General features: G+C 40.9%; 1 protein-coding gene across 1 annotated transcript in view; it reads left to right on the top strand.

The window, feature by feature from the left end:
- Positions 1-8507, top strand: part of myo1d (myosin 1D) — a 128766-nt gene extending 120259 nt beyond the window's left edge. The window contains exon 22 of the mRNA XM_059324375.1: positions 2839-8507. Coding sequence (XP_059180358.1) covers positions 2839-2995 — 157 coding nt within the window. The 3' untranslated portion in view covers positions 2996-8507. The remainder of the gene's footprint in view (positions 1-2838) is intronic.
- The last annotated feature ends 3515 nt before the right edge of the window (positions 8508-12022 follow it).

The following is a 12022-nucleotide window of genomic DNA, read 5'->3' on the forward strand; positions in this document are numbered from 1 at the left end:
GTTTGTGTGTGTGTGTGTGTACACGTGTTTGTGTGTGTGTGTGTGTATGTGTGTGGGTATATTTCTGTGAATGTGAGTCTAACCCTGTTTGCCCTTCACGGGGAGCGCAGCGCAGCTTCCCCCTCTGGCATCTCAGTGAGCTGGAGGAGTAACGGGATGAGAGACGCTCAGAGAAAGAGACGTATCACACACACACACACACACACACACACACACACACACACACACACACACACAGTACCGTTGGCTGGCAGCCATGACAGATGGGGGAGTTCAGTTCACGGGGGTTGCCATGGAAACCAGCATCAGCGCTCTACCCTGAGCCGAGCTGCAGAGAGGCTCACACTCTGCAGAGGAGTGTCTTTTTTTTTTTTTTGTCTTCTTGTTTATGACTTATTGTTGTTGCGCAACAAGTCCGTGTCGTCAGGTTCACGACTCATTTCCTAATTTTAGCTTTGAAAAGGACGATAGCTAATTGATTTGTTTACGAGTGACAGAGGCAGCCGGATCAGTAACTGTGTCAGTGAGAAAGTGTGTCACGACGAGCCGAGCTGAATATATGCGTATTTACACCTCTCCTCTCCTCTCTGCTGCTTTACATTTACGTGACGTCTTCCTCTCCCTCGCTCTCATTATCACATTCATCTTTTCATTCCCCTCCACATTTACATCACATTACACTTTCTCTCTCTCTCTCTCTGCAGCTTCACAGTTTATGCCTTTTCCCCCTCACTCTTTGATTCCCGTCATCGATCCTGTTTAAGAGCAAACGAGGCAAAGCGCCCTCCGCCCAGAGAGGGTCTAACTAGATGTGACAGCCGCTAAAAGCCAATCCAGCCCGGCAACGCCATATGGATCATTACGTTCAGCGGGCCTCCTGCTTCATTCCTGCTCTGCTTCTTTTTTTTCAGTGTGTGTGCTAAAACATACAGCAGCATAATCATGCACATACACTTATTCTCTCCCACACACACTCCTGCATCCTCACAGCAGCGTACTCGCCTGCATATGTTCTCGTAAAACACTGAAAAGGGATATTAACAGATAATCAGTAACCAAATATTTTGACCTGTTATGCAGGCTACAGAAAAGTTTAATTATAACTCATAACTGCCACAGTCCACCTACTCAGGTTTTTCCACTTATGTTGGCCTTGTTCGACCCCTCTCAGGTCTCTGTGGGCAGACTGGTTTGATTGACAGTTCCCTCACTCCTGTTAGGGAAGAAGAAAAGACTGTGCTTCAAATTCCACCAGCAGTGTGTTAAATAAATATACTGTGAATTAATAAACATATATTTGACTAACTTGTAGAGGTTGAATACAAATGGAAAAAGATACTTTCTTCACTGATCAGCCAGAGTGACTTAAAACACAGCCTTTATTATGCTGCTGCTCCTATTTTCAGGTTGTAGTTGAAGGTTTATACTGTCGTGTTTGTGGCTTCTAAGCAAACAGAACCAACATGGTTCTTAATTGAATATTTTAAAGTTTTCTGTCACACACACTATCATTTCCCTCTTATTTATAGTCTCATTCACTAACAAAAGCTGAGTCTGGTTTATTGCCAAATAGGTTTTCCCATTAAGGAATGACCTTTTACAAAAAATGCATTCTCATGAACAGGTTTCTACGATTTGTTGTTTGGTTCTGTTTGAAAGAGCTAATGGTTGCCGTTTTAAGCATGTTGGTAAAGTTTTGATCCAGAGCAACTTAAGGTTAGGCAACAAAACTGTTTGCTTAAGGTCAGGAAATAACAACAAGGTTCAGCTGAAAACCACTGAACTACTGGACGCAGTGACCTCTAACATGAGCAAAAAAGGTTTCAAATGAGACACAAACAGCAGTGTCCTGGGTCAGAGCTCACCTGCCCCCACACTCTTAATGCATCGGCAGCCTATATATAACATTAACTGACAAAATTTTGTGCATTTATTATGTGGGAATACCTCCAAACTGTTCATGAACAGCCTGCATAAACCTAGTCAGAAAAAAATGATATTAAAGATATAAGCAAGTATTGCAATAATCAAAAAACAGAAATGTACGAATATATATATATCAAAGGAAAATTGCCATAAAAATGTTAACTAAAAATGTGTTCTGTTTGTCACTTTATACACAGTATCAGTCTCTGTCTGACAATACTACTGTAAATGCTATAATGGTGTGTGTGTGTCTCTGTGCATGTGTGTGTGAGTGGGATACTATGCATGACTGAGAATGATTGAGTTTATTTGAAAGAACAATTGTGTGTTTTTGTGTGTGAGCAAGCGTGATTTATGGCTCCAAACCGTAATCTGTGTGTGTGTGAGAGTATAACTGTGCATATAAAAGTGCATTGTGTGTGTGTTTGTGTGTGTGTGTGTGTGTGTGTGTGTGTGTGTGTGTGTGTGTGTGTGTGTGTGTGTGTGTGTGTGTGTGTGTGTGTGTGTGTGTGTGTGTGTGTGTGTGTGTGTGTGTGTGTGTGTGTGTGTGTGTGTTTGTGTGTGTGTGTGTGTGTGTGTGTGTGTGTGTGTGTGTGTGTTAGACCAAGAGAGAGGGAGAATGAATGTGGTGTATTTGTGAGATTATGATGCTGTGTGTGAGAGCGAGTATGATTTATGGCCTAAATAGCCTCTCCTACTTTTGCTCTTTTCTTTCTCACACACACACACACACAGAGATGGGTCACTAATGGAGCTGCATATTTTATTCCTGTGCATTAAACTATGACTGAAGGTAATGTGAAGCCACTGGGGCAAGCTGCTTATGCATTAGTGCTGCAGTAATAAGAGTACATGTATTAACCTTTATTATTTGCATAAATGTTAATGTTCTGATGTTCTCTCTGTCTGCAGTGAGAAGAGGAAGCTGCAGGTGAACATCTCGAGTCCCATCCAGTGCAGCATGAGCGGCAGGAAGTGCACGGTCATCGTGGAGCCCAAGATCAACCAGTCACAGCCGGACTTCACCAAGAGCCGATCTGGTTACATCCTGGCTGTTCCTGGCAACTAAAGAACAGGCCGGCTGATGATGATGATGATGATGATGATGATGATGAGTCACTTCTGATTCACTGCTTTTTCTGCAGAGCTGCTGATAATGTGACGACTCAGATAGCCGCTCTGTGGGAGGATTGTGGTAATTAAATCCTCCATATGCAAAGCCATGCCAAATTTGACCTGTTTTATAGATTTCTATGCAATGTTACTATGAAACAGGAAGTGTACAAAACGCCTACATGCAAAATATATAGTTGTTAAAAAAAGGTTTAATAAAATGCACTACAGGATAATCCACCAAAGTGGTGTTTTGAAATCCAAATTTCAGATGATTTGCTTTGTGCAATATTTACTTTATGATAGATGGAATATTGTAGAAGTCAAGGTGAGAAGAGATTATGTGGCTGCGACTGTTCTCGGAACCACGGATGTTGCGTAATAGGGGGGGAAAAAAAGGCTTTGCATGATTTTTTAATCCGTGCAGCTCCCTGTGTAGGACCAAAACCAGACAAATGAAGTAAGAATATATTCATGTAAGATCTGTTCTAAAAACAGAAGAAAACATTAGTTGTGTTGTGTTTCAAAGGGATTATAATGTTAATGACCTTATCTACGGGGTAAATGAAAGGAAATACAGCGTCCACTTTTAGTTTGTTAAATGTTTACAATCACACATAAAACAGCGAGATGTGATTCAGTGGTTCAGTCAGTGTCTGAGACACAAACTCCAAATTCATTGTTAGTTCGTTAGTCACAGGATGTGTTGAGCACATCCAGAACATCGCAACCTGCTCCATGCAAAGTGTTAAAAATATATTAATTTAAATCTGCTTCTTATACTCTCTACTGCCATGTCTTATACTCTAATACTGCTTCTATATTAAAGGTTAGGATATACTTTATGTGACAGCACTTATACTGCATTTAGTATAAAAAGAGATGCTTGAAGGAAATTATGATAACCCCAAAATTGCTTTTTTCCTAGAGGTATTCTGAGTTCATATTCTCCTAAAAAAGACTGTAGTGTAACCCTCTGAACCCCACTCGGTTATTGTAGAAAAACAGGCATTATTGTAAAAAAAAATTCAATTTTTTTTCGAAGCTTAAAGTAGTGCTATTTCTGTCAGAATCTCTTTATTCTCCAAAAAGTGTTTGCACTAATCAGATCCTGTTAAAAATAATAATAATAATAAATAATGAATAAATTCTGCTCCTCAGAGACACTGTGAAGACATGATTGAATCTGCTGAGCCCAACGGTCACGTGACAAATATTCACTGAAAAGAGGTTTACACAGAGCAGAGAGGAGAGGACAGGAGAGTCTGGAAACATGACAATACTTCAATATGTGGAGACCCAATTTATTTTTTCAAATTTTCATGACACATGTGGGCACTTGGAAAAGTGTTTATATATAAATTCCATTTTATTCCATTTTAAAAAAATAATTAATCAGAAATGTAAGCATTTATTTCTTTTTTTATGATTTCTTTCATGATTACTGTGTTATTTTTCTCAAAAGTCAAGTTTGATTTGTTCCCACTTCTAGCTATGATTGTGCTGATTCCATAGAGATGCAGGACTTTTAGATGTATATATTGCAGTGAAATATAAAGCCACAGTGACCAAGTAAAATGTAAAAAGAACTAAAAAAACAGCTTGTTGGGGTTCAGAGGGTTAACAGCGGAGTTGCTGGCCAGTACTGTAAACTCCTATGTGAACTCCAGCCCCTGAACATCGTCTCATTTGCTGTCTTTGTGTGGAGTGAATAGCCTAATGACTTGTAGTGGTCCTTAGTCCTGTGGAATAGGCTCCCATTTGACAAATATCCCCTTCATCAGAGAGAAAGAGAGTGTGAGTGCGGCTGTGTGTGTGTGTGTATGGGTGTGTATGTGTGTGTGATTAGCTCTTTTTAGCTCTCCTCGTCTTGGCTCTGAGACTGAGAGGCTGGCTGCCAGCCACAGTGAGGGAGTGAAGACAGAGGGCTGTGAAGTCTGGAATCAGACTGCTGTCCTAGTTTACCTCCCTGTTTAATGATGGGGACGACTTCTTCTGGTCACTGTACGGAGACTTGATTTTCATCTGCTCTCGTTAAACCTCCCTCCTCACTGTTCTCGAGCCAAATCACACCAGTCCAATCATCAGCACTCAGGCACTCAGAGAGCCTTTGTCCTTTCCCTCACAAGCTGCTGGAAGTTTCACTGTTTTCATCCTCTGCTAAGTGTTCGCACATTACAATATGTTCTCTTCCGGCCATTGCAAAAAGGAAAAGCGAAGTGTGGCAGCACAGAAGCTTGTGAGATGGAATCGTCTGTTTAATATTTATATCCATCCACAGATTGAGCACATAGTGTGTAAAGATCTGTTTATACCTGATTATTCTGAGGTTAAAAGTTAATTTTTGCACGTTGGAAATACATTAAAACCTGCATTTTTCTAATTGGCCAGCAGGGGGCGACTCCACTGGTTGCAAAAAGAAGTCTCATATAGAAGTCTATGAGAAAATGACCCTACTTCTCACTTGATTTATGACCTCAGTAAACATTTAGCTTGTCAGTCACTAGCTTCAAGTCTTCTTCAATACAGCATGATGTTCATTTTGTGAGTTTTGGTCCCATTAAGAGTAAAATAGACGATAAACCTGTTAATCACAATAGAGGTGTAGCAACTTGTATCCATAGCACTGTTTACATTTAAAGAACCGCAAACTTGTTTTTGTTCATGTTTTCAGTTCATCAAACTATGCTAAACGAGGAGTTGAATAATAATTTATTCTGATAAGTCAATTTTGTTTGAAGACTGTTTTTTGCTTTTACATCTATCACAGTTAATGTTTACAGGAGCATCTTGCTATCCAAGCGAGCTATCTAGTGTCAGTTAGCTGGTGACTTAGCATTCTCTATGCAGAATCTGGCCACGCTGGCCTGGTTACCACCTTCTCTTCCAAATATGGTCACCTCCGGCTCCAAAAAACTAAGAAGACAACAGCCAAAATGTCAAACTCAAGGCTTTGAAATGGTTACCTTGCACGGCAGCTGGATTCTCGCAGTATTTCAAGAAATCAAGAATCCAAAACTGTTGAGCATCACAATAACGACACATAAATAGATATTGAAGCACACTTGGTTCTTCTCCCTTTGATGCGTGCAGATCCTCATGAACCAGATGATCGCTAACCGCAGATCAGACAAAATAGCACCTACAGAGAGAAAGTGATTCAATACATTGTTGCTTTATTCAAATTGCAAGTTGCAATGTTCACAACATGTTTATCGCACAGGTTGAGATAACAATGAGCATAAAGAAATTATATATTGTGCAACCCTGATTGAAAGCTCCAGAACAGCTATTAAATGTGGTGAGATGCTTTTCTCAGCTGCTTTTTCCAATGGGAAGAAACAACTTTCACTGTCTACAATTCAACGAAAGCTGGGGAAACTCAGCTGATGTGGTCAAAACAGAGAACATCCTTATTGTTGAATATGGATTGTGAAAGTTTTTCTCCACCTGGCAGGTATTGAGCTATTCCTGCTGGATAACAGGGTGCATGATGAGTAAATTTCACAAAGTCAGAGCGGTATCACCTCTGTGTCTGCAGAGACTCGACTGTATTGTCTCAGAGTAAAGCTTCCTTAAAGAACAGTGACTGTGGGCTGAGCAGCAGCAGCTTAGGGTTATGAATGGGAGCTCCCTCTGTGTCTGGCCTAGTTGAAGAAGCAGAGGCGCTCTCGTCGAGTTTACTTCACCAAGAAGGGGGAGAAAAAAAAACGTATTAGCAATCACCGCGGTCGCACGGCGCTCTAATTGTGCCCGAGTGTTGTCTGAACGGGTCGTTTATCTTAATTAGTTTGCGAGTGCCCCCTCGTCTTCTGAAGAAGCAAACTCTACCTCGCAGCTCTGTGGTGCAGGAACCTCGATAAGACGCTTTGATGCAGGCGACAGTTGTTTGGGGAAACTTGTGCGTTCATAGTGTGGATTAAGAGAGTGACATTGGTAGCATTAATAGATGGTTTTCTATGGAGCTCAGGCGCTGGGGCAGCCTGTGTGAGTGTGTGTGTGTGTGTGTGTGTGTGTGTGTGTGTGTGTGTGTGTGGACTTTAACTCTGCAGCTCTCCATATCCTACAGCATGGTAATCTCCCACAGGGCTTCTCCTCTCCTCTCCTCCTCTCTGCTCTGCTATTCACTGCTCATCATTAGGATGGAGTCCGTGTCACTCCTCACTTCAGCGCTTCTCTCTCTGCTTTCTTAGGGCTAAAGGGGGGGTTGGAGAACAAAGCCTCGCTTGGCCTCTTCTTCTCCTCCTCTACTCCCTTCCCTCCCCTCCCTCCCTCCCTCCTTTTCCACTTTCCTTCCTCTGTCAAATCACTTCTCTCCTCTCCCAGTTGCGCTGACTGTACCGTCCTGCAGGGCAGTGAAGGTTTTTCCTATTTTTTGTTTTGTTTTGTTTCTTCCATCTTTCCATCCTGTGCCCAGGAGGCAAGGAAATAAAAAGACAAAACTACACCAGCAACAAAACAAGTCGAACAATAGGAGTATCATGCAGCGGCGAGAAGCAAAAAACTTAGACATAACTGAGTATATGAACCTGAAATTAAAATACAGTGGTTCAAGGATAAATATAGTCATTTTATATCTTTATTATTGTCAACAAATCCCAATAAAAGACCAAAATTATCTGTCTCTGACCTGGCTGTGGCACTCAGTGGTTCCTACTGAAGGCATACATCTTTAAAAACGGCTCACAAATTTAATGATGTGATTTCCTGGAACGTGGCATTGTGGTTTTTAATCTAGGTAAATATGGTATTTGTCTGGGACTATTTGCAGCAGCAGATTAATACACATTCAGTGTGACAAAATAACAAAGTGTTCATGGTAATGAGTTTGATGACGCACGAGGTAAAAGGTATTTCAGGCTTTAATACACACAATATTTCAGTGTTGGGATATGGAATATCATCAGATTTATTGTTTAATGATTTTGTTTTTGATGTTCAGACCCAATCAGCAAAGATTACTTTTCCATTGTATTGATTATCAGCTTTACTGCAGGTTTGAAAATCACTAATAACGCTTTATAAATGGGCATAAAGGAGCGTCAGATATGAATGTTGACAGCAGGAGACGTGTGCCATTGTGTTCTCCCCTGCTGCTCTCTGTGATGGGATCTCTTTTCTAGTTTTCAATGTTTTTCTTTCACATTTGTCACAAGACTCTATTATCAAACCCATCCATGTTTAGCCAAAGGGTAAGACATTCCATTTTCGTTTCCATAATTTATTCCATTCTGTCTGTATGTATACACCATTCACTCAGTATGTGCCTAATTTTATATTTTGCATATTTGTTATTAGATACCATAAATATTCTGTAATATCCAGACCAAGTCCAAAGGGGACTTCACCTTTGTAATGCTTTTTTTTTTTTTTTGCATATGTATTCTGCAATAATGCAGATAAAGCATTCCAGGATAATGAAAAGTATTTCATTAATCATGTTATTAATAAATTTATTTGCATCAGTAGCTGCAGGTGTTTCTCAGCTTGTTTACTGGTGAAGAGATGAAACTGTCTGTGTTTGATGCCAGGACTGATGTTCTGTTGGAATGTTTGACGTGGCCCTCGTTAATCTGCCCACTAACAGCTGTTTCAGTTGGTGACGTCGAAGCAGCTAAAACCCCTGCGGTCGGCATGACAACGCCGCTTCCCACTGCCACTGTGTCAGCCCTCAGCAGGGGTTATAATCCACTGGGTGATGGATGACTATCTGCTACAGAGAGTGGGATGACTCTGGTTTTTTCCTGTCCTCCCCAGAGGGCAGAGGCTTAGTACGACAGCACTGACTGACCTGGTGGGTAAATAAATGGAAGTTAATGGACGGAGAGTGATATGCAAAGAGTGAACTGACCCAGACTAATCTGTCTGCGTGGTGCACGCTCACTATATCAGGAGATATTTCTGTAACACTGTGGCCTCATGCAGTAACATTTCCCTAAACATCTCTTCTATTTCTAAGTCAGCTCCAGATTCACCAAAAGTTCTTCATCCAAATCTGCTCTTTACCAGTTGTGTTTCATGAGGAACCCACTTGATCCTAGTGCAAAAACTCAAACAAAAATTGGAGACATGTCACCAACAAAAGGCTGTAGAAGAAGGGCTTTAGAAGTAGTGAAATAAACTAAAACATAAGCATGAGTGTCACTACTTGCTTTACAGGGAAATCAAACACTCAGCTAAAACATAATAACCTAATATATAAGCATAATCATTAAAATCTCATTTGATGATATTTGGGCACTGTGGTAGTCTGGAGACTTGTCCACAGTGTACAATGTCGGCTGGGATCGGCTCCAGCCCCCTACAACCTGAGTTCAGATAAGTGGCTAAGGTGAATGGATGGATGAATGATATTTGGGTGTTTTTATGTTCCTCAAATTAAAAATCTGTGTTTCTTTACATTGGACAAATAATGTATGGGACGTGAACAGTAAAAACCTTATCTTGTGAAAGAAAACTGCACTTGACCACTCACAAAATTTTCTCCTATTAAGAGAAGAGCAAAAACAAGAAAACGGTGGTAACTAACAAAAATGAGAGGAAATGTCTTTGTTTTTCACTTTTTGCATGAGGCCCAGTGAATTTCAACATATATTTGTGTTTAGGAGGAACTACAGGAGAATTATAGGTTGATATGAGGCTGATCTTTCTCTTTTTATATTTCTTTTTTAAAAAATAAACAAATGATCATCTCGGACAAGGCCGACTGCACAGGACCAGCCTCCCACCAACCTGAGTCACTGTGAGCAAGGAACACCAGCTGCTGTCACTGAGAGGTTATCATCACTGATCAGCAAGCAGGCAGAGAAGCTAAAAAACAGATTTCTATCAAATTGTAAAGTGGTGTGAGTGGTGTCGGAATAATTGGAAAAATTAGTTAATGACTGAACAACTCAGGATGTGACTTTCACAAGACTTGCTGAGTTGCTGTCATTATATTATATGAGAACCTGCATATATCTGAAGAGAACTGATCCAGTGGAGCAAGAACTCATATCTCATCTCTGCTGTGTTTCATGTTTACAGTCAACTAACATTTTTCCCATATAAACACACACACTGGGAGCAATTTGGGGTTGTTGCTCACTTTGACCTGTGTGCATGTGGAAGTGGGGATCAAACCAACATCCCTCCAATTAAAGTGGACTGTTGCAAGGCCCCTAACCCCCCCCATTGACCGCCGAGCTCCAGGGGTCAACAGGTCAGACTCAGGTGTGTGTGTGTGCAACTATTGATGTAAAAAGTCCCACAGTGTGTTTACAAAGTGCAGATTTAGCTCATCGGTGCACATCTGGAGGTGAAAAAAGACAAGCGGCCGTCTTGAACGATCAGTGCATTTTTATTTTTCCATCACAGTACAAAAATAAATTAAAATAAGCAGAAACTAACTGAAAAAAGTTTCAATTACAGTAACAGCTTTTTTGTCTTTTTCAAAAAGAACATTTTTATTGAACAGCATCTACACCCCCTCCCTCACCCCGCTGAGGGAAAGCCGAGTCTTAGTTCCAGTGTGGTTGGTGTATGCTCCATGTCCATAAGAAAAACAACATGTCACACATTCTTCTGTACAAATAAAACGATGTCACTCACACACACACTCACGCACACACACACTCGCGCACACATGCAGCCGTCGAATGCCTCCCTCCCTTTTTGAAGTTCTTAACCACTGTTTCGTTTTTTATCTACAAAGTACGCAACAAGATACAGAAAAGAATTTGACAGAAATCTTTTAACTATCACTTGAGTCTTTTTTCATATTTTATAAGCTTTTGAAAGTATTTTTCTCAAACAACTACTCAATGATGCAAAGTGGAAAAAAATGGCACATTTCAAGTGAGTCGGGGGGGAAAGTGGACAAAGAGAAAAAGATTCTGGGTCTCTCTTTGAGGCCCTTTACCCCAATGCCCTGCTTTTTCTTCCTGCCAATGCAGAAGCCCAGTCAAAGTGCATGTCCATCTATTGTGCCAGTACAAACACTCCAAATGAACTTTCTCTCACTGATCCAATGCCACATGGCAGCCGCAGCCCCACAGCAGAGGAGACCGCAGGTTGTGACCATCAGAGCTGATTTACACTAACACAGCAGCAGAGAAGCCTTTCAGAACATCGGTAAAACACAACAGAAGCATTTCGTTAGTCCACAATGCTTTTTCCTGGAGACAGATTTTCAGAAACACTGCTGAAAAAGACAGTGTGAACTAGTCGTCTATATTAAGATGAGATGCAAAACATTTCTGGTACATTTCTGCATGTAAATACTGTGATTGCAGTCATTATGGAGACTGATTCTCTCCCCTGTAACATAAAAATACAATTGTTCTGCATGCTTTCTGTTTTGGTTGTCATGTCTCTTTAGTCAAGCGGTTTCTATGATTGAAAATGTGATTATTCCCGTGGAGGTCGCCTCATCTCCTGCTGCCCATGGATGAATGTGATGTCACCCCAACATTTGATTTACACAGAGGTGATGCTGATGGATTATCCTCAAGGTAAGCTGTGCTTTTCTGCAGTGATGCTGAACGAGTGTCATTGAAATAATCTGTGTGTGTGTGTGTGTGTGTGTGTGTGTGAGACTGTGTGTGTGTGTGCTTTCTCTGTATGATATGTGGGGCAGCAGGTTGTTAGCTCCTCATGCAGGTGAAAGATGTTTTTAAGGGCATTTAGGGCATCCCCTCCCCAAGGTAAATGATGTGTTCTGTCAAGGTGTCCTAGATGACGTCCCTTTGGTGATGGTCAGATTCAACATTGGTTTTTTAATTAGGTATTCATCGATAAATTCCCCGCAACATTCATTTGCATAAACCAGATCAATCTTCATTCCCACCAAAGATAAGCACACCTGCTCCCAGCAAAACCTCCTCATGTCCTCCCCTCTCCAAAGTCTCATCACGATCTCTCATTTACATTAAATGTGCCTAAATAAATACGTAAATGGCAATAAATTAGGTGTCAGTAAGTAGTTAGTAGTAGATGAAAATCC

Source organism: Centropristis striata, chromosome 21 (genome assembly GCF_030273125.1).
Source record: "Centropristis striata isolate RG_2023a ecotype Rhode Island chromosome 21, C.striata_1.0, whole genome shotgun sequence".
NCBI lineage: Eukaryota > Metazoa > Chordata > Actinopteri > Perciformes > Serranidae > Centropristis > Centropristis striata.